Source organism: Schistocerca americana, chromosome 1, assembly GCF_021461395.2.
Source record: "Schistocerca americana isolate TAMUIC-IGC-003095 chromosome 1, iqSchAmer2.1, whole genome shotgun sequence".
Taxonomy (NCBI): Eukaryota; Metazoa; Arthropoda; class Insecta; order Orthoptera; family Acrididae; genus Schistocerca; species Schistocerca americana.
In genome coordinates, this window is record NC_060119.1 from 1,114,670,306 (window position 1) to 1,114,696,521 (window position 26,216).

A 26,216-nucleotide genomic window follows, 5' to 3' on the forward strand; every position below is an offset into this window, starting at 1 on the left:
TACTCTACTTAATGACACCACTTGCTTCAGAGCTAAAATGTTATATTCACCGATCTGATCTGCCTGTAAGACAAGTAAATGTATGACAACAGTTTAGTGTGATTAACTTTTAAGGATACTAATTAATTCTTCCAACAAATGCAAGACTAAAATTTTCACAACTAAAGTTTAAATGTATGTTGTGTATTCATAATGACTAAAGTAATCCCTGTTGCCCTTAGGGGCAGAATAATGTCAGTCCCAAAACTTACAGACTTCGTAATAACAAGTTAAAGACTCCAAAAAGACAAATTTTCCATGGTAACAGTATCACAGAATTAAACTAAATTGTCTGTGACTGAATTGTGCTCATCAGATATTTCTGAGTGATCCTTGCTATCTATATGTGTTCTGTCCTCCTCTGAATGGGGTCCATTTTAAGACATTGATGCAAAGCATGATTTCCACCATCCACCAAATCAGCTGAATAAACCATTGACATAAATGGTTCCATATCTGTTTTGGAAGCATGGAACAGTTATTATTTTAGGTGCAGAACCAATTTTATCTTGAGAATACATATCACATCCCTAGTCAGTATTGAATCATTTCAATTTCGAGTTTTATTTATATATTTTTTTGAAATATCTTCTTTAAATTTCCTGTTTATTGCTGAATTTTTTAGATTATCTTATTCTTTTCTTATAATAACAAAAATAATCAATTACTGATAACATAATGTAAATGGATAAATAGAAAATATATTCAACCAGCGGCGGCAGGGGAACACACACAAAAGGATTTAACTTTAAAGCAAAATCCTTTTGTGTGTGTGTTCTCCTGCCGCCTCTTGGTGGGTAGATTTTTTATTCTTTTCTTAGATGTTCCTGAATACAGGGAGACCAGTACTGAGCTAGAAAAGCTTTCTCAGATTGTTCACATGAATCACATCAGCCTATAATTTCAGATGCCCAAAAGGCTCCATCACCCTGAAAATGTGATACAACAAATTATGTTTCCTGGGCATCTGTCCATGACCTTGGGAGGATCTACAAAAACTCTTTATTTATACAACTGGCTGTGGTGCTTTTTTATTCAGTATGTAGAACTGAAACTGACAGTGTTTTTAAAGGCTTACATGTATGGGCATTCGCTGCCCCTGATTCACATTGTGGGTAGTTCACATAAGGGCTTGTGTGTTTACTTGATTCCTGGTAAAATGTTTCTGGTTGTGACAAAGTGTAGTATTCATTGTTACCACTAGCTGCAGCAGCAGAAGTCTCTCCCACATTATTATGTACAGTGAACAGCTCCTGCTGTAGCTTGCTTACATGAGCCACCATACTTTCCTTCCATTTCAGAAGTTCCTGTGGGATCATAGACCTAACGTGACCTAATTCAGATTTGTAACTCCTTCACTATCTTCTTTACAATTAGCTGCAATGTGTGCATTTGCATTCCGTATGACCAGTTGTATTTCATTTTTTGAAAATTTGTTAACCTGAGCATCTTTCTGATGTAGACAGTTAATGAATTCATCATTGATCTTGTTCCTTTGAGTGCTTAAGCCTCTGTAACATGGTCATCTGTATCATGCAGCCAGCTAACAAATTAACTATTCACATGGCTACTCTGAGAAGTTAGTGGCTGTATGATATTTTGTAGTTCTGATTGATTATCTTTCAGTTCTTTCATTTCTGATTTTTGTGCATTCTGATAAACATTTGCTTGTAAGTTTTAAATTGGTTAATTCTGTCATTATAGTTTCTAGGTTTGTATTTAATTTATTGAGTTGAGCAGATTGTTTGTTAGGGAGTTGCTTGAAAACCTTAATCATTCACTGTTGGATGTTAGTACCAATTTGCACTGCTTGTTCATTTACAAATCTTTTGAAATTTTTGTCCATACTTGCTGTTTAGTCCTTTGTGAGGTGAACAAAATGTCATTCATCTTAGCAGTCTGTTTCCTTGTGAGGTGGACAAAATTTTTCTTCATATTCTGTTGCGTACCAGCAGTAATTTTTACAGTCTGTTTGTTCGCAAGTGTCCCATTTCCATGAATTATGACTAAATAACTGAAATTAAAATCTTCACCAATCACAAGAGGCATAGTATTTTGCTTTATTAATCACACAATGAGGGGTTGGAAAAAACCAATCTAATGATGCATTGACATGAAACTTTTGTCTGAACAAAACCCTGCCATCTTTTGGTGTCCAGCACTAATGTTGTTGTTGTTGTGGTCTTCAGTCCTGAGACTGGTTTGATGCAGCTCTCCATGCTACTCTATCCTGTGCAAGCTTCTTCATCTCCCAGTACCTACTGCAACCTACATCATTCTGAATCTGCTTAGTGTATTCATCTCTTGATCTCCCTCTACGATTTTTACTCTCCACGGTGCCCTCCAATGCTAAATTTGTGATCCCTCGATGCCTCAAAACATGTCCTACCAACCGATCCCTTCTTCTGGTCAAGTTGTGCCACAAACTTCTCTTCTCCCCCATCCTATTCAATACCTCCTCATTAGTTACGTGATCTACCCACCTTATCTTCAGCATTCTTCTGTAGCACCACATTTCGAAAGCTTCTATTCTCTTCTTGTCCAAACTAGTTATCGTCCATGTTTCACTTCCATACATGGCTACACTCCATACAAATACTTTCAGAAACGACTTCCTGACACTTAAATCTATACTCGATGTTAACAAATTTCTCTTCTTCAGAAACGATTTCCTTGCCATTGCCAGTCTACATTTTATATCCTCTCTACTTCGACCATCATCGGTTATTTTACTCCCTAAATAGCAAAACTCCTTTACTACTTTAAGTGTCTCATTTCCTAATCTAATTCCCTGAGCATCACCCGACTTAATTTGACTACATTCCATTATCCTCGTTTTGCTTTTGTTGATGTTCATCTTATATCCTCCTTTCAAGACACTGTCCATTCCGTTCAACTGCTCTTCCAAGTCCTTTGCTGTCTCTGACAGAATTACAATGTCATCGGCGAACCTCAAAGTTTTTACTTCTTCTCCATGAATTTTAATACCTACTCCGAATTTTTCTTTTGTTTCCTTTACTGCTTGCTCAATATACAGATTGAATAACATCGGGGAAAGGCTACAACCCTGTCTCACTCCTTTCCCAACCACTGCTTCCCTTTCATGCCCCTCGACTCTTATAACTGCCATCTGGTTTCTGTACAAATTGTAAACAGCCTTTCGCTCCCTGTATTTTACCCCTGCCACCTTCAGAATTTGAAAGAGAGTATTCCAGTTAACATTGTCAAAAGCTTTCTCTAAGTCTACAAATGCTAGAAACATAGGTTTGCCTTTCCTTAATCTTTCTTCTAAGATAAGTCGTAAGGTCAGTATTGCCTCACGTGTTCCAACATTTCTACGGAATCCAAACTGATCTTCCCCGAGGTCGGCTAACACTAATAAGTTATTAAAATTTCACACACTTTTTCAGAAATCACAAGAAAAAGAGAAAAGTCCCACTTGCATCTACTTTTGAATCCCTATTTCACAGCACAAAGAATTTTATCTTGAACATTGGCTTCCTTACTTGAAGTACTGCAATCTATAATGTGCATAATTTCCTTGGTATTTTTTTTTTTTATTTGAACTTCTCTTTACTTCTCCTGGTTAATTAGTTTTTATCCTTGTTGTGGTCTGTCTCATTTGTGTGTGCTTACATGAAAAAGAAGATACACAATAAAATTATAGAACTTTCAATTTTACAATATATATACAATAAATATTCTCATAAATATTTGTAATTTACTGGCAATCCTGCCACAGTTTCCAATTATAACATTACTGTCTTTGATTATGAGAAACTGACTTTATATTCTGAATCTGATAATCAAGAATTAAATGTTATGTAAAATTATATATTGAAATTCTGTCTTTGGGTGTAACATTATAAGAAAATTGGAGCCACATTATAGCTCTGGTTCAATCCCAGTTATATCCATACAGCCTGAGAACAACTTTTTTGGTATTTTACTGGCAGTGGAAAGAAATGAAGTTTCCCCTTGCAATAAATGCACTCATAAAAGTTATCAGAGTTTGAGAAAAATAAAGAACTGTAGGCTCTAATGAATATAATATGCAAATAGTAATTGCACACAAAATGGCTTTTTAAATAATTGTGAACCAAATGAAAAACATATGTAATTAATTACCTCACTTCTACCAAATAAAATTTATCTTTTCTTTTTATCCAACTTGGAAAAATTCTTGGAATGAAATAGTCTTAATGCAACAAAATATTTTTTTATACATTTAATGGACATTCAGTCTACACATCCAAATCAGATACATTTAAGAATACAGTTCAGCAATAGCAATCAAGAAAAACCTAATTCCCAACAAGACCTAGTCGTCTATGAGACTTAATCACAAGGGAGTTTAAAGTCCATTACATTTATAAAAGTTTCATTGTCCATTATATTTATAATGGTTTCACAGACATTAACATCTTTTTTTTTTTCAGTAGATATTAATAACAAGCTTTACACGTCACTGTCTGTGACAGACAAAAATTTTCAGAAAATTAAACATTTTTACTGCACTACCATGCTCAGTCGTTGCTATTTCCTCTGCAACTACAGTCTGCAAAATATATGAAATAGTCAGAAGTGGTGATATTGCTCATTCTGAAGCATTTTGTTACTTAGAAAAGCTGTGTACAATCCATTGAAGGGCAAAACTAGTTAGTGCTTTCTGCAATAGATTTTTACCTTTGGTTTGTTGTGATGCATGGAATTAAGCTTCTGAGAGTATTTTGTTTTATCCACTCGTAGGCATTAAATAATTATATCCTTTGTATGTGTGTTGTCTATATACATGGTTTTTGTTGTCAGTTATTTCTTCTGTTTGGGATAATCTATTGTTTTCCTCTTATTTGTTCTACATTTAAATTCGTCTTTTCTACATATTTTCTCTGTTGCAGATTTGATCAGAATGGGGGAGTGATTGTTCTTGGAGCTACAAACAGGAGGGATTGTTTAGATAAAGCTCTTATCCGTCCAGGAAGGTTTGATGTTGAAGTAACAGTAAGTTACTCCAAAAATTGATAGTTTGTTTTCTACCAGTGTGGTTTGAAAAGCCTGGAAAAAAGCAACAAACACTGTGAGGGAATATGGTACAGTTGTAGGTAAACAACTAGAATTCTCTCATATACAGATTTATTCTCACTTAGCTTCTACACAGATACAAGTCTGGAGGCTAACTGCCGTTAGCATCCAACATCCTGCTCAAAGCCCTCTCCTCAAAGATAGCACACTTACGCACAGAACAAATATTGATATTTATGGCGCTCTACGCCACAACTGTTTCATAAACAACTTGCCTTACTTACCAACATAGCATCCTTTGAGGGTCATGCACTTGGTCCAGCAATCCTCCGGCTTTTTCATCCCATCGGAGCTCCTATCTCAGCTGCTAGAGATGGTGGTCATGTGTGCTTGAAGTGTGCTTGTTTGTGTGAATGAATATATGTATGTTTCCTTTTCTGAAGAAGGCTTTGGCCAAAAGCTAATGTGTTAGTGTCTTTTTTATTGTGTCTGTCTGCAACACAATGTGTCATCTTTATGGTGAATAGAAATATCTCTTTTCCTTATATTGTTTGTATTTCAACCTGGAGTTTTCATTGTTTCAATCTCACGAATTTTCTTTCGGCAGTCTTCCATTACCACATCATGAATTTTGGCAATGGTTTGCTTTGTGGTGACCTCAGTTGGATGGCCAGGCTGTGTTTTGACTTTGGTGTTTATCCAACCACATTTAAATTCATTAATCCACAAAGGTGAATGAAAATGTTCCCTTCTTTCATGGAAATTTACCAGACTTATCAAACCACATTCATAGTTACATTAATGTATAGAAAATGTTCATAGTTACATTAATGTATAGAAAATGTTCTGTGTTTTATTATTAGTATTAGAAGTAAGTGACTGATAGTCAAGTATCATATAAAATTACTTTGATTTCATGTGGCAGATTGCCTGGCCATCATTTTAGCAGCAGCACATGTGTTATTTTGCATGAAACTAAGAAATTTGATAAATTCAGGTTTAGCTCCCTGTTGATTTGTTACAAGACAGATGATGTTTGATTCAAATCAGTAGCGACTAAATTCAATAAATTCCCTTTTTTTATTTAACTGCATTGATTGCAAAATTTTTTGAACATTATTACCAAATCTACAAATAGAAGTTAAAGAACAAACATTGTTTACTGATTCATGTGTTCATTCATCTGTAGACAAATTTCTTTGTATGGATGTCATAATTACACATACATATATGTATAGTTTTTAACAGATGTACATAAGATATTGGAAAAACAGTACACACACACACACACACACACACACGCACACACACACACAAACACAAACACAAACACGCAGTTTATCACTGAATTACATAAAGCAGAAGGAACCAGCTTGAGACAAGAGAAAAATTGCTTGAAATTTGAAATTGATAGCAATGAGATTTTGGGGAAAATTTAAGTGTAATCGAAAGGACAGGCAAATGGGAAGTGGAGGTGGTGTATTTGTCGCAGTAGCCAAGAAACTCATATCTACTGAGGTAGAAATTGAAGCTGCATTTGAGATTGTTTGGGCAAGACTCTGTATCAGGGCTGGGTATAAAATGATGATTGGATCTTTCTGTCACCCACCAGATGCATCTGCTGACGTAACGGAAATCTTCAGAGAAACCCTCAGTTCACTTGTATGTAAATTCCCCAAATCATACTGTAATCATCAGTGGAAACTTTAATCAACCAACAATTAATTGGGAAAATTAGAGTTTTGTTGGTGATCGGCATGATAACACATCCTGCGAAACTTCACTAAGTGCCTTCTCAGAAAACTACCTAGAATAGATAGTTGGTACCTAGCTCATCATGGAAATATATTGTATATAATGGGAACAAATAGACATGACCTCTTTGAGGATGTCCACATTGAAATAGGTATCAGTGACCATGACACGATTGTGGCAACAATGATTAACAAGGTACAAAGGATTACTAAAACAAGCAGAAAGATACATATGTTCAGTAAACTAGATAAGAAATATTTGAAAACAGAGTTAAGCATTTCAGTTTTTGCTTTGCTACCCTCAATTTCAATTCCTGTCTCATTAGCTAGGAATTGGCACTAACTTTGGTACCACTAATAGCCTTTACATAAGACCAGAATTTCTTTTGGTTCTGCAAAAGATCACTTGACAATATTCTGCTACAGATTAGATTAGATTTAGTTGCATTCCAATTGATCCGTAGTGAGGAGGTCCTCCAGGATGTAGAACATGTTTGGGATGTAGTACCCATTGAAGGATTGAAGGTATCACTCATTGCTCTCTTGACAGCTAAATACATTTCATTCAAAATCTGTCTGTCTATAGCCCTATGATTTGTTTTATACCTACTATGCAGTAATCGCTCTTTCTTTAGAAAGTCCTTACAGTGACTGCATATCATGTAGGGTCCTTCCCATTATGAACTGTTCTACTGGGTACATGTCTATCCAGTGCATGGTCAATTAATCTTTTAAATTTGAGCCAGAGTTCCTCTACAAGCTCCTGACCTGTGCTGAGAGTTTCAAGTTCCTCTTTGAGAAATGACATTTCTGATTTTTTATCTAGTTTTGCTGAACATAGATATCTTTCTGCTTGTTTTAATTATCCTTTGTACTTTGTTAATCATTGTTTTTGCAAGTGTGTCCTGGTCAATGTGAACATCTTCAAAGAGGTCAGGTCTATTTGTTCCCATTAGCTACAATATATTTCCATCATGAGTGGCGTCCTATCTATCGGGGAACTTGCATACAAATGACCTGAGGGTTTCTCTGAAGTTTTCAGTTACATCAGGAGATGAGTCTGGTGGGCAATAGAAGGATCCAATTATCATTTTATGCCTGCCCCTGATACTCAGTCTTGCCCAAACAATCTCACATGTAGCTTCAATTTCTTTCTCGGTGGATTTGACTTTCTTGTCTACTGCTACAAACACATCACCTCCGTTTCCCAGTTGCCTATCCTTTTGATATTGGATTTAACATTTTTGTTACAATGTTTTTGGTGTGATGTACCTTCACTAATGATGTGAGAGGTTTCAGTGGTCTCATGCCCTTACAGTTCACAGGCCCACTTATAGAGGTGATATGGGTCGGTCCCCTGGCATGCTCTGGTGAGCCACGATAGAAACAGTATTACTTAAGAGATCACAAATGAGTGCTCGGCCTAAGGCTCAGTTGTCACTCTGGAAGGGAGCAGAGATGTTGTGGTCATGCCCAAAGTTCTGAGGAGTGATGAACAAAGCCATGGGTGTGGCAGACTGCCATTTGGTCAAGCCTGCTCAGCCTATAGCTTCATCCCCCCCCCCCCCTCCCCCTCCACTTGTGATGACTGGAGATGTCAGTGTGGCAGATCACCGCTCAGAGGAGCTTGCTCCACTGACTGCCCAATCTGACCTGACACATGCTACGACCTGGCCCCCTCCACAGACATCAAGATGAAAGATGATCTGGTGAATATGACGTAATAGTACATGACACACTAGCCACATCACTTCTGGCTGATGAGTAGGAGCAAAGGAAAATGGTCAGTGCGCTGTTTTGCCTCGATGGCAAACAGCCCAAATGTTCAGGCACCTGTGCACCAACTGGCACCAAAAAGGCACCCAAGAATAAGCAGCAGCTTGCTGTCTCTACCACTGGTGGCAGATGATGTGTCATCACCAATGAGAGTGTGGCAGACAGCCTGGACCACCATTACATCTAGACGTGTGGCTAGGCTCAGATGACGCTGTCCCCAACTCCTACAGCAACTGCCAACCACTTTGACATGCTGGCATATGATGAGATGGCTGAGCACCTACCATCCAGGTAGCAGGAGACATGGCCGCTGCCCAAGGTGCCTGCTCAGAAGAAGAAGATGCGGCAGCCTGCCGATCGGCAACCACAGCCACTCAATCACACCGATGGCTGCTGCCCATAGTCTTTGAGGTTGCTGAAGACTAAAAGGACTGCCTGCAACTCATAAAGCAGTGGACGACTGCAGACTTTACTGTGCAGGCTGCAGCAGAAAATCTTGTGTGGATGCAAATTGTAAACATTGAATATTACATCAAGATGATGAGCAAGGCGTCGAACCAGGGCATGCGCTTGTATATGCGTGCCACCATCCATAAGAAGTTACTGAAAGTCATTGACAAGGGTTTCCCCGAGATGATGGATTTGGAATTCGTGAAAAAGGAGCTGGTGTGGCTTGACTTCAGGTGCACAATGTGATGCATGTCAAGTCCCATGATACACATCAAGAGGCACCTTCTCTGTGGTTATCACCACCAATATCTCAGAGAACACGTGGCTCTACCAGCTGAAATAGGTGGCCAACAATAAGGTCACCATGGAGAATCTTAAACAAAAGAAGGGCATGGTGCAGTGCTTCCAGGGGGACATGCGGCTCACCACTGTTATTGTCCTGAGGTATGCTTGAAGTGCGCAGGTGGCCATGCAAACCGCAGCTGTCCATTCCTGAGGATGCACGTGCCCACCTTCGTGGCCCACATGTAGCGACTTACCATAGGTGTGAAGTTATTAAGGCCACAGTTGCTCACCAACATAAACAGCTGCCCAAGAGGACTACTGGCTGATCCATCTGCTGTCTGAGCCCAGATGCGTAGGTGGCGAGGAGTCTGGCAAATGAGAGGGTGACGCCGGCAGCTGACACTGCCACAGCCACCCCTACTGAAGAGGGCATCAGAGAATGGCATGCCCGTGATGGCAAATGTGTCGAGAGGGCATGCTACAAGAATCGCATGTCGATTCTCCTAGGAGAAAAACGTGCAGAGAAGAAGATGACAACATGATGGGTGTCGGCAGGAGTGGAAACGACCCAGCCACTGCCTGAAACCCAGCTGCATCCAGTCACAATACAGCAACTGCTGTGCATGCAGGAGAGCTGTCTGCAGTCATCTCCACACCCTCTGCAGTACTCAAAATGGTCTTGCACCTGGCCAAGAAGCGGCAGAGATTAGCAGAGGCAGTGCTGACCGTCATGCCAATGGCTGCCAAGCAGTTGTCAGAGTAACATGTTCCCAACTCAGTCGAGGAGCGGCAAAGTCAGGCCTGTTATGGGCCACCACAGCTGTCTGCACTGCAGACAGCATAGAAGCACAAAAAATACTGAGAAGGACAACATGCTGACGTCAACAATAAGAGAAGCAGTACATTCTGTGTGCAGCTACAGAAGCTATGGAGGCAAAGCAGGTTTAGCCTACTAGGGCTCCACCTACCCAGCTGTCGAGGGGAGCCCCTGGCGAGGTCCCATCCATCTGTCTGTCTCCTCGGCCTCTTCCGTGACCTGTATTACTGTTGTCTGTTGTCCAGTTGATGTGTTCAGTGCTATGGACAACCTGTACTTCATTTTATCTTACATGTTGCTCTATGAAGTACTATGTCCCATAAATTGTGTTTGTTCTTGCTATAGCAATTTTACAGCTGATAACAGCAAAACTAAAAGTGATTCATTATAATACAAAAATGTAGTACATTTTTACCCAACATTGTTTGCAAAGGAATAATGTTACAGTGTTTAACTTACACATTAATTTCTCTTCCTCAAAAGTCTTTGGACTGGTCCATAGTCCGTTGTATAAAATTTAGTAGTTGCTTCACCTGCTGGGGACAGTAAGCAATTAGAGAAACAAGAAGTAATTTTTCTGGTGACATGTTGCAAATCTAGTTTTTTTTCCTTTCTTGTTAATTTTAATTTATATATTTTCTTCATAACTCTTGTTAAGATGGTTTGATATCTGAAAACATTTCATAGTCTTATTTGAGGGTGGAGAATAGGCACACATATTCGCATCCAATATTTACATAACATTCTGGCTAAACCACGTGAATTTATATTGATAGTAAATATGGTGCACACAATAAAAATAATGCAAGTTAATATAGTACTAAATCTGATTAAAACATCTGTTGATGAATGTTGGAGAATCTTAGTCAATGCAATATGAAATATGTACAAAACAGTTACGTGAAGCATAAAATCATCTTCAGATTCCACATATTTTAAATGTGAAATACTCATCCACAAGGAATAGAAGTATAACACATTAAAGATAAGAATAATTTTAGGACTACTGTGAATGCACAATGGATCATTTTGTGAAATTTCATTAGATTCACTTGATTGCTGACAAATGGAACAAGTGAATTTGTTAGTAAACATACAAAGAATTTGGAAACACAGTTCCCTACTTTTTCCCTTTCATTCATTGTTCATAAACTTCAGAATTTATGATACAGCAAGATGAGACACGAAATGTCATAAAATAAATTTTCACAGACAAATTTATGTATGAATAATGTAATTTTATCCACAAGTTTTGTTTTGTCCTACATAGGAAGGATTAGTTTTAAATGTGGGAAAAAATGTGAAAATTGGTGTTCTAATAAACTCAGAAATTAATTTCAAGGAGTGTGCTATGAGGATACAGTTCCCCATATTTACACAGAAATATGTGATTCAGGAAGAGATTACCAAGCAGCTTTCAAGAAAACCATTGCTGGAGTAATTGTAAAGACATCATGTAGCAACAGGACTTACAGAATTGATGATTTTACAAGGACCCCAACAAACAAGGTTTCAAAGAAAATTGAGTAAAATATGATGAACAAAAAATATTTCAAGCAAAAATTAGGGCAAATTACAACTGGAGTTCTTTCATAAAATGATTCAGCAAATGCATATGTTAAATATATAATTTTACATTATTTATCAAAAGAAGAATTGATTCAGGACTGCAATTTTAGTAGAAGACACTCATATTAATCCCTTAAAAACTATGGATAGGCTAGTCGAAGAATCGAGAGATTCAAGAAAAGAAGAATGATAACACCCAACTGGGGTAAGCAATAATAAAATGAGAGGACACACCAAAATGCACACAAGGTGCTCTGCTAAATCCTGAGGAATTAAATCACTACTTTTTAAAGTCAGTTACAGAAATAGGAAACAGTATTAATACAACAAGCTCATCAGCAATGGACCTGATTGGAGCCCCACTGCCAGGTGGCCAGGTATTTAAATTGAATACGTTGACATCTGCTGATATTATAAAAGCTGTTTTCAAACTTTTGAATTCTAAAATTTTGGACTGCTGTTGGTTGTCAAATTACATCATTAAAAAGACAGTACATGCAGTCTCTGCACCATTAGCTTTATTCGGAGCATTTCCAGAAACACTCAAGGTATCAAGAGTTATCCCACTTTTTAAAAAGGAGGACAACTACCTTCCCCAAAGCTACAGAACAGTCTCAATTGTGCCAATATTTTCCAAGATATTTGAGGCACTACTATAAACACAAATAAGTAGCTACTTTGAAGAACACAACCTCCTGTGTAACAATGAGTTAAGTTTTCACTAGGGGAGAAACACAACAGAAGTCATTTTGGAAGCTGTGGATCAAACTTTAACAGCTCTTGAAGACAAAAATATGGCATCACTGCTATTATGTGACCTAAGCAAAGCATTCAGTTACATTCCTATTGACGTACTAATAAGAAAGCTGGAGTTTTATGGGGTGCATGGGAGCATGTTAGCTATAATGCATTCTTATTAAACAACAGAAAACAGTTTGTCTCAGTCAGAAACATAAATTTCTTCTTAATAGAAAAGAGCATAGGTGTTCCACAAAGATCTGTTCTTGGTCCCTTTTTCTTCATTGCAGCAATCATTGATTTGCATTAATATCGTAGCTCATTCTGTCATATGTCATGCAGATAATACAACACTACTTATCACACATGGAAGAATCTCATATCTGAATAGGGTAACAAAAGAAACTCTTGATACAGCCTTGGACTGGTTTGCAGCTAATAAATTCCTGATCAGTCGTGATAAAACCCAACAACTCATAATGGGAATGTCTAAAGAAATAGAAAACAAATCAGTAAACCTTTTAGGTATTTACACCAATTCCACACTCTGCTATGAGGAATGAAAAAATTATTGGGGTGTTATACCTCATTTTGGAGCTAAGGGATTTATTTTGCCGGATTACTTTAGCGTGACATACTTTGGACTGTTCCGGTACTATACATCGTATGGTCTGATTGTATTGGGACACTCTCCTCACATCATGAATATATTAAAAATACAAAAAAAGGCCTAGGCTACATATAATGCGTAAAACAGGATACATAGAGACTCAGAACACTAAACAATTATAAATTTATACTTTTATGTGTCTGTTCTCTATGTTAAAAATAATATTTCAGATTTTGCTGCTAGAGAAGGAACTCATGAACACAACACCAGAGCTAAGGCTAATATAAATATACCAATGTACAGGTTTGCAAGAACTGGAAATTCTCACAAAGAGAACCCGCCTCAAAATTTTCAACAAATTGCGATCTATGTTCGGTCTATGGATCTTTTTTTTTAACTACATGGTACAGCTCGCTATCAGATCACCCATTTTACAATATTAAAGAATTCTTTGAGATACCTGAGGAAGATATTAGCATTTAACAAATTTTCCCATACTCTACTGTATCATTCCAAGGTGTGCTTACATTTTGTATAATTATTCTTCTATGTTTTGTATAATTGTGTCCCGTATACTCTATCCAATTATTATTGCACAGTGTTTGTACACTACAACATCACAGTATAAGTTATGGACACTAGCTCTTAGAAATATTCCTGTAGCATATTTTATTATTGTGGTGTTTAACATGTATACTACAGGTAACTGACATTAGTTTGATATTATACACCCTTATGTATACTACAACCTGTATTAAACTACAATGATGAAGCCTATTTCATTGTAAAATGATCAACAGTGAATAAAAATTCTCAATTTTTGAATATGCACCAGGTAGTGCAATCACAATAGAATAGTGATCCCCCTACTTAACTGCATCCAGGGGTGAATTACAGTTCCTTTTTCTGAATTTTTGCTCACTGGCAAATGGAGAAAAACGTATATTTAGAATGTAAAAAAAAATATTTTTCCTTTTGGCCAGTGTGGGAAATGTAAATTATATGTGTTGCAATTTAAATGATATAAACAAATATTATATAGTGCTAATGCAAATTGTTTGAGGCACCATGTGATACGTGGTAGTTCTACACAGTAAAAGTAAAATTTTTATAACATTAGTGTCTGATCATTTGGCTTTTTTCTATAACATTGGTGTAATCTTGACACCACATCAATGAATATGGAAGCATAGTTACAGTCAACTGGGTTACAAAATAATTTCTGAAAATGTAATAAATATTCACCTGAAAGATTATTGAACTTTTTGAATTACAGTTTAACAGTACCACAGTTTTCATGAATAATCAACCTAAAAAGTTACACTGTATTCAGATAATAGGAAGTACAAATATTTTGCAAATATCAGGCCAAAAGATGTAGTAATATGTTGTTACATTTAGCCATTTCGATAAGAAAATTTTGAAAAATTTCTTAAACTTGACAAAAATGTAGTTTTCATGTATCATATCTATGAAGTTTTAATTCAGCGATACTTTTTTTTTTTAATCATTTCCACATATTCCTTTCCCCTCCGATTCTGCATTGAACATCCTCATTCCTTACCTTATCAGTCCACCTGATTTTCAACATTCGTCTGTAACACCACATCTCAAATGCTTTGATTTTCTTCTGGTCTCGTTTTCACAAAGTCCATGTTTCACTTCCATACAATGCTATACTCCAAAAGTATGTTCTCAGAAATTTCTCTCTAGCTTGCTTTTGATGTTCTTCTTGCTCCTTCCATCACTGGTTATTTTGTTGCCTATGTAGCAGAATTCCTTTATTTCATCTACTTCATGACCATCAATCCTGGTGCTAAGTTTCTCAATGTTCTCATTTCTGCTACTTCTCATTATTTTCATCTTTGTTCGACGAACTCTCAGTCCGTATTCTGTAGTCATTAGACAACTTATTCCATACAGCACATCATGTAATTCTTCTTCAGTTTCACTCAGAATAGCAATGTCATCAGTGAATTGTGTCATTGATATCCTTTCACCTAGAATTTTGATTCCACTCCTGAGGCGTTCTTTTATTTCCATCATTGCTGCTTTGATGTACAGATCGAACAATCTGAGTATTTTGTTCTTGGTCATCCCTGTTGGCTCTTGCACATAATGTATATTACCCATCTCTCCCTATTGTTTGCCCCTATTTTTCTCAGAATTTTGAACATCTTGCACCATTTTACATTGTCGAACACTTTTTCCAAGTCGACAAATCCTATGAACGGTTCTTGATTTTTCTTTAGTCTTGCTTCCGTTATGAACTGCAAAGTCAGAATTGTCTCCCTTACCTAAAGCCAAACAGATCATCATCTAACACATCCTCAATTTTCTTTTCCAGTCTTCTGTCTATTATTCTAATCAGCAACTTGGATGCATGTGCTATTAAGCTGATTGTGTGATAATTCTCACATTTGTCAACTCTTGCAGTCTTCGGAATTGTGTGGATGATATTTTTACGAAAGTCATGTGGTATGTTTCCAGACTCATACATTCTACACACCAATGTGAATAGTCATTTTGTTACCACTTCCCCCAGTGATTTTAGAAATTTTGATGGAATGTTATCTATCCCTTCTGCCTTATTTGATCTTAAGTCTTCCAAGGCTCTCTTAACTTATGATTCTAATACTGGATCCCCTGTCTCTTCTAAATTGACTCCTGTTGCTAATGTGATTAGACAAATCTTCCCCTTCATAGAGGCCTTCAATGTACTCTTTGCACTCATAACGTTACAACCCTTGCTTTTAATTTCACCAAAGGTTGTTTTGACTTTCCTGTATGCTGAGTCAATCTTTCCAACAATCATTTCTTTTTCGATATCTTCATATTTTTCGTACAGCCATTTCATATTAGCTTCTCTGCACCTCCTGTTTATTTCATTCCTCAGCAACTTGTATTTCTGTATCCCTGAATTTCCTTGAACATTTTTGTTCTTTCTTCTTTTATTGAGCAACTGAAGTATTTCATCCATTGCCCATGGTTTCTTCGCAGTTACACTTACGGCGCGTGTTATGCTTATAACACAGAAAACACCATTTACTTTCACTATGTAATATTTTTATTGGCATATGATAAATCAAAACACTAAGAAATAGTTTTCGACAATCACTGTAACAGTCATAACGAAAGTCTCACACCAACTAGTCAACAACCAAAGTAAGTGAAACGAAGTACAAAAAAGCAAAGATATTATTATTTGCTGGCGGTTCTGCCACAGAGCGCCCCTCCCCCCTCCCTGAGGAGCGCAGAGTACATAGGAGCAGTGATGAGGAGTAAGTGATAAAGGGAAGGTAAACATTTAAGGCATGACGTAATCTTGAAGTCTGAGAGGTGGCCGTACGGTGCGGCCAGCACGGGTGATAGCAATAGGGGTAGGAGGATTCGGGGAAGACGAAGGAGAAGGGGGGGGGGTTACACTTTCTGGTCAGATGGCACAGAATTGTTTTGAATTTCAAATGAAAAAAGAAAAGTGTCCACAAGTTGTATTTTTATAGAGTCCACATCATAGTCACTCAAGTTCACTTGAAACACTAGTTCATTACTGCTGGCACTCGGAGGTGTGAAGTATAGAAGAGGGGGGGGCCTTGACTTGCAGAGAGTGTTTGATTAGCTTGTGGAGAAGGGAGAGGACAAACCTCTGAAGTTTCCGGCAAAACAAATTCATTATCGTGTATGTCGGTGTCATTAAGGATCCATGCTGGTTTCAAGCGCTCAGTGGACACGACAGATGGTTTGTTCTTAAAGAGGATCGTATAAGTATTTTCTGGCGTGACAGGACCCAGTATGGGCCAGTGTAGGGTGGAGCAAGGGGTGGACGCACGGCATCTTCTCTAAGCATCACATAGTTTCAAGAACTGAGGTGTGGGTGAATGAAAACCGGAGGGGTAGCATGCGATCGAGGTTGCGGAAAACGTAACTTGGTGATGTGCTGTCGAACCTGTCGTACCAACTCGGGAAGTTGATCCTCGGGAAGTAGAGGAGGATCATCAAGAAAATCCACTGGAAGTGCGAGGTTTTCTCCGTATACCATCTCAGCAACTGACGCTTTAAGATCTTCTTTGAAAACCGTCCTCAAACCTAAAAGGAGCCAGGGGAGTGCCTCAGTCCAAGAAGAAGAATGACACATGAGAGCAACCTTCAGGGTACAGTGCCATCGTTCTATTAGGCTGTTAGATTGCGGGTGATAGGCTGTAGTACTGAATTTGTTGATACCACACTGTTGACAGAGGTGATTAAACAGATTAGATTCAAACTGTCTCCCCTGGTCTGTGGTAAGTGAAGTAGGGCAACCAAAACGAGAAAGCCAATGGTGGACAAAAGCGTTAGCTACAGTGTCAGCCGTAATGTCCGCGATGGGGATAGCCTCGGCCCAACGTGTGGTATGATCTATCATGGTCAGTAAGTAACGGAAGTTGTTAGATATCGGTAATGGACCGACAATGTCCAAATGGACATGATGGAATCTGCCTGAGGGCACAGTAAATTTGCCTAATGGGGGCTTAGCATGTTTGTGTGTTTTGGCTCTCTGTCAAGGCATGCATGCTCTCGCCCACCGATTACAATCTCTTTTTACATTAGGCCAAACGTATCTCTCTGTAATGAGGCGCGTAGTCGCGCGAATGCTCGGGTGAGCGAGATTGTGGATTGTGTCGAAAACGTCTTTCCTAAGAGCTTTAGGGACTATAGGACGAGGATGCCCTGTTTTAATGTCACAATACAAAGAGCAATCATCATTAGGGAAGGTTGGTTCAAATGGCTCTGAGCACTATGGGACTTAACATCTGTGGTCATTAGTCCCCTAGAACTTAGAACTACTTAAACCTAACTAACCTAAGGACATCACACACATCCATGCCCGAGGCAGGATTCAAACCTGCGACCGGAGCGGTCACGCGGTTCCAGACTGAAGCGCCTAGACCGCACGGCCACACCGGCCGGCATTAGGGAAGGGAAGTAGAGCAATTTGTAAGGAAGTATCAGAGTCAGAGAGAAGGTGCTGTATCTCTGGGTCGGATGGCTGGAGCTTGTGTAAGCGGTGAGGATCAATAACTGTCTTCAGGGAGGACAGGTGTGACAGGTAGTCTGCTGCAACATTGTCATTACCCCTGATATATTGAAAGTCTGAAACATATTGTAATACCAAATCCATATGGTGAAACCTTCTGGGTAGTACATCTAATGCTGGTTTGCGGAGCGCCTCGACAAGGGGCTTGTGATTTGTGTAAACTGTCACAAGTCGGGCTTCAATATCTGTACGAAAGTACTTTACGGCCTCATAAATGGCGTAAAGTTCACGATCAAATGCGGACCACTTTCTTTGCGTTTCGGTGAGCTTTTTTGAAAAGAAACGCAGGGGTGTAGTACCTGTTGGTAGGGTCTGTTGCAAAACTGCGCCAATGGCATTATCGCTAGCATCTGTGGTTATTGTCAGGGAGGCATCAGGGTGAGGGTGAGACAGGGTAATAGCGTTCACCAAGGCGTGCTTAAGCGAGTCGAAGGCTCGCTGCATGGTCTGATCCCAGTTGTTGGTGGCGTTGTGCGTAGGAAACCATGGAAAGGCAGTGTAGAGGCACCATTAGTATCATGTTGTAGTCCGAAAGGAGCGGAAGGTGAGTGATGTGGTGATGTCGATGTAAACGGCCACATTGTCGAATCAGACGTATGTTGCGCATCGGAGGTCACCAGTATGGCGCGTGTTATACTTATAACACAGAAAACACCATTTACTTTTACTATGTAATATTTTTATTGGCACAAGATAAATCAAAACACTAAGAAATAGTTTTCGACAATCACGGTAACAGTCATAACCAAAGTCTCACGCCAACTAGTCAACAACCAAAGTAAGTGAAACGAAGTACAAAAAAGCAAAGATATTAATATTTGCTGGCAGTTCTGTCATACATTCTCTGTGCCTATATTTTTCCTTCCAATATCTATGATTGCCCTTTTGAGAGATGTCCATGCCTCTTCAATTTTAATGCCTACTGCAATATTCCATATTGCTGCATCTCTAGCCTTAGAGAACTTCAAGAGTATCTCATCATTCCTTAGTACTTCCGTACCTCACATCTGCGCATATTGATTCTTCCTGACTAAGCTCTTAAACTTCAGCCTTCATCACTGCTGTATTATGATCTGGGTCTATATCTGTTCATGGTATGCCTTATAATCCAATATCTAATTTCAGAATCTCTGTCTGACCATGATGTAATCTAACTGAAATCTTCCCATATTACCCAGCAGTGATATTACATAGTCCAAATAATGTTTTAGATTTTGGATAAACCAGTCTATGTGTATTTGGGTGAGGATTCTCTAGAATTTCAAAAGAAGCAATATAAATGTCAATAAATAAAGAAATCTCCACATTTTAGAACCATGATTGAAATAAAGGCACACTCTGTTACATATGCTGCATTTTGGTACTAATTTGAAGTTCTTTATTCTTTGTCAGGTTTCTGAAACTTGGATACTTATCGCATCTCCATTTTTTAATTTTTGCAATTCTCTTACCACTACTTCCTTCTTAAAAACATGTATACTGTATCTTCCTGTGTCATGTAAACATTTTTCTTCCCCTTTTTTTTCTTTTGGCTCTAATATTTGGACATATTAATTCCTAACTTAACTGTTTCTCTCTTATGATAGGTTGAACAATAAACAAACCACTAGTATTTCCCCATTTCTTACTCAGTCCATTTTTTTTTTTATTTTCTCCCACAAGTTTGAATACAAGTTTTAATTATGTTTGCTACTGTGTCTCAGGTCTTGATTCTCATTTTCTACTACCCTCATGACTTGTGTCTGACAAACACCACCAGGCAATAGCTTCTTTTCTAATACAATTCCCCAAGTAATCATATTTTCCATTTTCTCACCCTTCTCATCTTATCGCCATCATCATGACATAAATTCAAACATACTTGCCATATTTCAATGTAAGTACCAATATTAACTTCAACATTCTCACAATTACTTCCCATAATACTCTCTTCACTATTTTCTATTTCAGCATTATTTTCACCTTGTTCCCCTCTATACACCAGGTTATCAGCATTCTGCAAATTACTGTTGTCTACCACTACATCACACCCTTCTTCATTAAATAATTTTCCCAGTTGTGAATCTACATGATCTTTCTCTCTCCCTTCAGTTCCTGCTGCACCACTTTTAGTCCAACAATGAAAATTTTCAATAATCTCCTCCCTAAAATATGGGCTTTAAATTTTCTTTACTTCTCTTTTATTTTTTATTAAGTTTACAGAAACATCAGGATCTACTTCACTAGTTCTAAATTTTGACATAGTCCAAATACAAAACAAGTTACTGTTGATTATATGCTTTTCACTCATATTCTTTTTCGTGTCATTCCATCAGTTTTGGTATAAAGTTTTACGAATTTTTGCTGACTGATTCCAAAATAATTCTCTATTCATGTTATTCCCAAATTGATTCCAGAAACCAGTCTGAGCTGCTGGAGGTTGTGGCCAAGTGCGTGTGAGGTGTGCTTGCTTGTGTGGAAGAATATGTGTGTTTCCTTTCCTGAAGAAGGCTTTGGCTGAAAGCTAAATGTGTAACTTTCTTTTCATTGTGCCTGTCTGCAACTCAACATGTCATCTTTATGTTGAGAAGCAATCTATCTTTTTCTTATATTGTTGATCTATGTAAATTATTCTGGTAAAAGGTATTCTAAAGAGACTTCTTACATTACACTTGTCCACTCTCTTCTGGATTATTGCTGTGCATTGTGAATCTGCATCAGATAGGATTGCGGAGAACTCAAAAAAGTTCAGAAAAGAGCAGCTCATTTTGTATCATCATGAGGTGAGATGCCCCGGATATGATAACAAATGGCAATCATTGAAACATAGGCATTTTTCATTGTGGCAGGACCTTCTCATGAAATTTCAGTCACTATCTTTCTCCTCAGAGTGTGAAAATGTTTTTTTGGTGCCCATCTACATACTGAGAAATGATCTTCACAATAAAATTAGCCAAAGCAGAGCTCTCAGAAAGAGTTAACTCTTCATTTCTCCTGCATGCTGTTCAAGAGTGGAAGGATATAGACGTAGCTTGAAGGTGGTTTGATGAACCTTCTGCCAGGTACTTAATTGTGAATTGCAGAGTAATCATGTGGATGTGGAAGTAGATTTTAATTGATAGGATGCCTGTCACACCTCACTGCCTGAAATTTAGATTTCTGCATTTGTAACTGGCCTTCAGGGCTCATTCTCAGCCAAGGTCTTTGTCAAAATGAGTGGCCTGCTATTTTCTAATGTCAAACTATCATAATGCACAATTCATTCAAACCATTACACAAATTAGATCAAATTGTATAAAGGCAAGTATTACTATATGACAGTGCAATCAACCAAATGTAGAACACAGTGAACAAATCAAACAGCACACACAAAGAAGATAAATTCTGGAAGGCCACTGTAATTATAGGTAGATACTAATTAATGTATGAATTCTGTTATGGAAGAGTAGTGCGAGCCTTAATTTGCATGCGAGTAAAGAATAAAATAGACAGATATGCATATCCCAAGATTAATACAGTGTTTTGTAGTGACTTGACTTATTTGTTTTGTAACATTGTAGGTTGCCAGACAGACATATATATCTCACCATCAATATATCTGTTGGTTTTTTTTTTTTTTTTTTCTACCTATATGCATACAAAGTGGGCTTACACGATACATCTTCTATATGTACTCTTTTTGGCTTACTTACTCTATTCAGTAGTTGTTTGATTACACAGTTGTATGAATGTCTGAAGATGGAATACATAATTCTGAAATCTATAACATATTGTCCACATAAACAGCAAAAATAAAGGCAGGTAACTGGAACATGTAAAACATTGCTACCATTATGAATTCTTGGACTTTGAAAGTGCATATTTTTTGAAGTAGAACATTGTTTTGTTTTCAGGTACCTGTGCCTGATTATGTGGGACGTAAGGAAATCCTTGGCTTATACTTGGGCCGTATACTTAGCAGGGATGTTGATGTTGAAATGTTAGCACGGTGTACTACTGGTTTCACAGGAGCAGACCTCGAAAGTATGGTGAACCAAGCAGCAATTAGAGCTGCTATTGATGGTGATGATTCTGTTTCTATGAAGCACCTTGAAGATGAAAGGGACAAAGTTCTTATGGGTAAGCATGTACAATATTTTCTCCCCCAATCACGCCTAGCCTCATCTTCCCCCTCCTCTTTGGTGCACAAGAAAATGTGAAAAATTGTAAATATATAGTAATTGTCCATGAGTGTGGGCAGCTTTTTGGTGTAAATCAGAAATAATAAGTGACCCAGAAAAAAAACCTGAGGGACTCCAGTACAAGTAATCCCTAGTCTTATTCCGCTGGGGCTTCGATTTTGCAGTCCAAAATTACCTCCTGCTTCCTACTGTTGAAATATAATTTTAGCAAATTGTCTAATGAGCCAGTAATATTATATGATCAAGACATAAGGGTGTCAAGACTACAAAGGAAATCCATAGTTCAAAATAAAGGAGAGAGTGGATAGGTGAAAAGAGTACACCGAGGGCCTGTATGAGGGGAAGGAACTGACTGTTCACATAATATAAGAACAAATTAATGTCTGTTGGGCAGACTTAACAGGATACAATATTGGAGTCTTGAGTGTTGCAGAGGTTTAGAAGAAGCAAATGAGACAGGAAGGATAGATAACATTCTAGTGAATAAATCATTTTGGGATGTCGTACCTGTGGTGTCACCGCCAGACACCACACTTGCTAGGTGGTAGCTTAAATCGGCCGCGGTCCATTTAGTACATGTCGGACCCGCGTGTCGCCACTGTGTGATCGCAGACCGAGCGCTGCCACAAGGCAGGTCTCGAGATACGGAATAGCACTCGCCCGAGTTGTACGACGACTTTGCTAGCGACTACACTGACAAAGCCTTCCTCTCATTTGCCGAGAGACAGTTAGAATAGCCTTCAGCTAAGTCCATGTCTACGACCTAGCAAGGCGCTATTAGCCTTACATAGTTTGATAGTTATCGTATGAAATGCCAACAAGAAGAACGATGTATACAACAAGGATAAATAAAAGATAAGTATTCGAGGAGCTGCATACTTTTCTTATGAGAATTCACTACTTATCCTGTTCCAGAATTCACGCCCGTCTGCCTTAGATAGCGTGCATTTAGGCCGCCTCTATCTACAAGGTGTTGGCACATTTACCAACACATCAGTACCCAAATAGTTATAAAAGTTAGATTGTGGAATCAGCAAGACCGGAAACATGTTGCGTGACTTTCAAGAGATCCACACAATCCAGAAGATATCAGATGCAGATAAATGTGAGAACTGTCATACGGTCAGATTAATAGATCGTGAGTTCAAGCTGATGACAAGAATAATACGCAGAATAATGGAAACGAAAATTGAGGATTTGTCAGATAACAATCAGTGTAACTTAAGGACAGTTAAAACAACTAGGGAGGCAGTTACGATGTTGTGCTTTGTAATTTAGACACTAATTATGAAAAATAAACTTTCTTTCAAAGGAATTATTGACTAAACATGTGTTAGACAATGTAAAACTGTGCAGGATGCAGGCATAAGCTATAGGTAACAATGAGTAACATACAAGAATGATAGACTGAGAGAGAAGTGATCTGATTAAAATTGGTGCAAGGCAGGGACGTTGTCTTTCTCCACTGTTGTTCACCCTGTTTGTTGATGAAACAATAACAGAAATAAAATAAAGTTTTAGGAATGAGATTAAGATTTAGGATAAAAGGATGCCAGTGATAAGATTAACTGATGACATTGTTATCTTCAGCAATCATAAGAAAGAATTATATGATGTGCTGAACAAAATTAACTTTACTGAGCACAGAAGACATATCAGAAGTCAACCAAAGAATGACAAAAGTAATGAGGAGTAACAAAAATGAGATTAGTGGTGAACTCAACATCAAATAGAATTTGCATAGTAGATAGAAAGACAGAATGAGGAATTCTGCTACCTAGGAAATAAATAAATACATGATGGATGAAGCAAGGAGAATATAAGAAGCAGACCAGGACACGCAGAGAGGACATTCTTCGCTAAAAGAATTCTACTAATAACAAACATAGGCCTCAATGTGGGATAAAATTTCTGATAATGTATACAATGCAACTCAAAAGTCCTTTAACATTTGAAAATGCACTAATTCATCAAATAATGTAGGCAGAGAGGTAAAAATTGATAAATATGCTTGAAAACAAAAGTAAGTGCAAAAACTGGCTAACAAATGGTGCTAGACAGCAACACATGAGTGATGCCACATGAGAAACATGTATAAAATGAGCTCAGGTCCATTGGAATGCACAATGGACATGAATATATGCAGGTGATCAGACAGGATGCTCACATACGTGTCACCTGTCAGACATATCAGGGGAGTGAGATCATCCCTATCCTGGCTGATAAACACTTGTTGGAAGTTATGACTTTTATACAGGATGTCACTCCACCCCACATTGCTCCATGTGCAAAAGATCTCATGCGCACATCGTTTGGTAAGGATCACATGCTTAGCAGCCATGACTATCATGGTTGGCCTCTCAGATCTCCCAACCTCAGTTTGTGTGATTATTGGTTGTGGGATTAGCTGAAGTCTCAAGACTATTGCAGTCATCTGATGTTAGTGTTGTTATTGTTGATTTTGTTGCTATGGTCTTCAGTTTGAATGACTTGTTTGGTGAAGCTTTTCATGTTGCTCTATCCTGTACAAGCCTCTTCATCTCTGATAACCATTGCAACATACACTGAAGACCCAAGGAAACTGGTACACCTGCCTGATATCATGTAGGGTTCCTGCGAGCATGGAGAAGTGCTGCAACATGACGTGGCATGGACTCAACTAGTGTCTGAAGTAATGCTGGAGGGAACTGACACCATGAATTCTGCAGGGCTCCATAAATCCTTAAGAGTACGTGGGGGTGGAGATCTCTTCTGAACAGCAAGTTGCAAGGCATCCCAGATATGCTCAATAACGTTCATGTCTGGGGAGTTTGGTGACCAGCGGAACTGTTTAAACTCAGAGGTGTGTTCCTAGAGCCACTCTGTAGCAATTCTGGATGTGTGGGGTGTTGCAATGTCCTACTGGAATCGCTCAAGTCCATTGGAATGCACAATGGACATGAATGTATGCAGGTGATCAGACAGGATGCTCACATACATGTCATCTGTCAGAGTCATTTCAAGACATATCAGGGGTCTCATATCACTCAAAGTGCACATGCCCCACACCATCACAGAGCCTCCACTAGCTTGAACAGTCCCCTGCTGACAGGCAGGATCCATGGATTCGTGAGGTTGTCTCCATACCCATACATTTCTATCTGCTCGATACAATCTGAAATGAGACTCATCCGACTAGGTATAATGGGCATTCAAATGAAACCCTGTCATTAGTGTAAAGTAATGGTAATGATTTTATTAACTCAAAAATGTAGTGATATACAGTACACATACTCAAAAATAGTCACCAAAACTGTTGGCACATTTATCCCATTGCGATACTAGCCAGTCAATTCCATCCTTGAAGAAGGTAGTAGGCTGCTGTCAGATCCAGGCCTGGACCCAGTCACACACTTCATCATCCATTTCAAATCAATGTCCATGAATAGCTTCTTTTAGGGAGACAAACACATGAAGGCCACACAGTGAAAGGTCAGTACTGTACTGTGGATGTTCCAGCATTTCCCATTGTAACTGCTGCAATGTCGTCTTCACCACACTGGCTGTGTGTGGATGGGCATTGTTGTGCAGGAGGATAATGCCAATTGACAACATGCCTTGGCGTTTCGACTTGATGGCTCATTTAAGGTTCTGTAAAGTGGCTTGATAACACTGGGCATTGATGGTGGTTCCCCATTCCAGGAACTCGACAAGCATGTTCGATAGTGGACGATAACTTTTGTGACCACCTTCTCTTCAGTGTGAAACCACGCTGGCACTATGCAACATCAAATGGTGCACAACATCTCTACCAGTAGATGGCGCCACCATACCCGCAGTTTGCCTTACGTGAAAGGCAAAGGTAGACACACTGACCAGGTTTTATTTGAATGTTTTCAGTCATCATCAGTGCAATGTTGGTATTGACAGGCCCAAGTGAGGC

The 26,216-nt window shown here is 38.5% G+C and overlaps 1 protein-coding gene across 1 annotated transcript in view; it reads left to right on the plus strand.

Annotated features, from left to right (window-relative positions):
* Positions 1-26,216, plus strand: part of LOC124596716 (ATP-dependent zinc metalloprotease YME1L-like) — a 168,381-nt gene that overhangs the window by 79,749 nt on the left and 62,416 nt on the right. The window contains exons 9-10 of the mRNA XM_047135891.1: positions 4,938-5,040; positions 22,007-22,232. Coding sequence (XP_046991847.1) covers positions 4,938-5,040; positions 22,007-22,232 — 329 coding nt within the window. The remainder of the gene's footprint in view (positions 1-4,937; positions 5,041-22,006; positions 22,233-26,216) is intronic.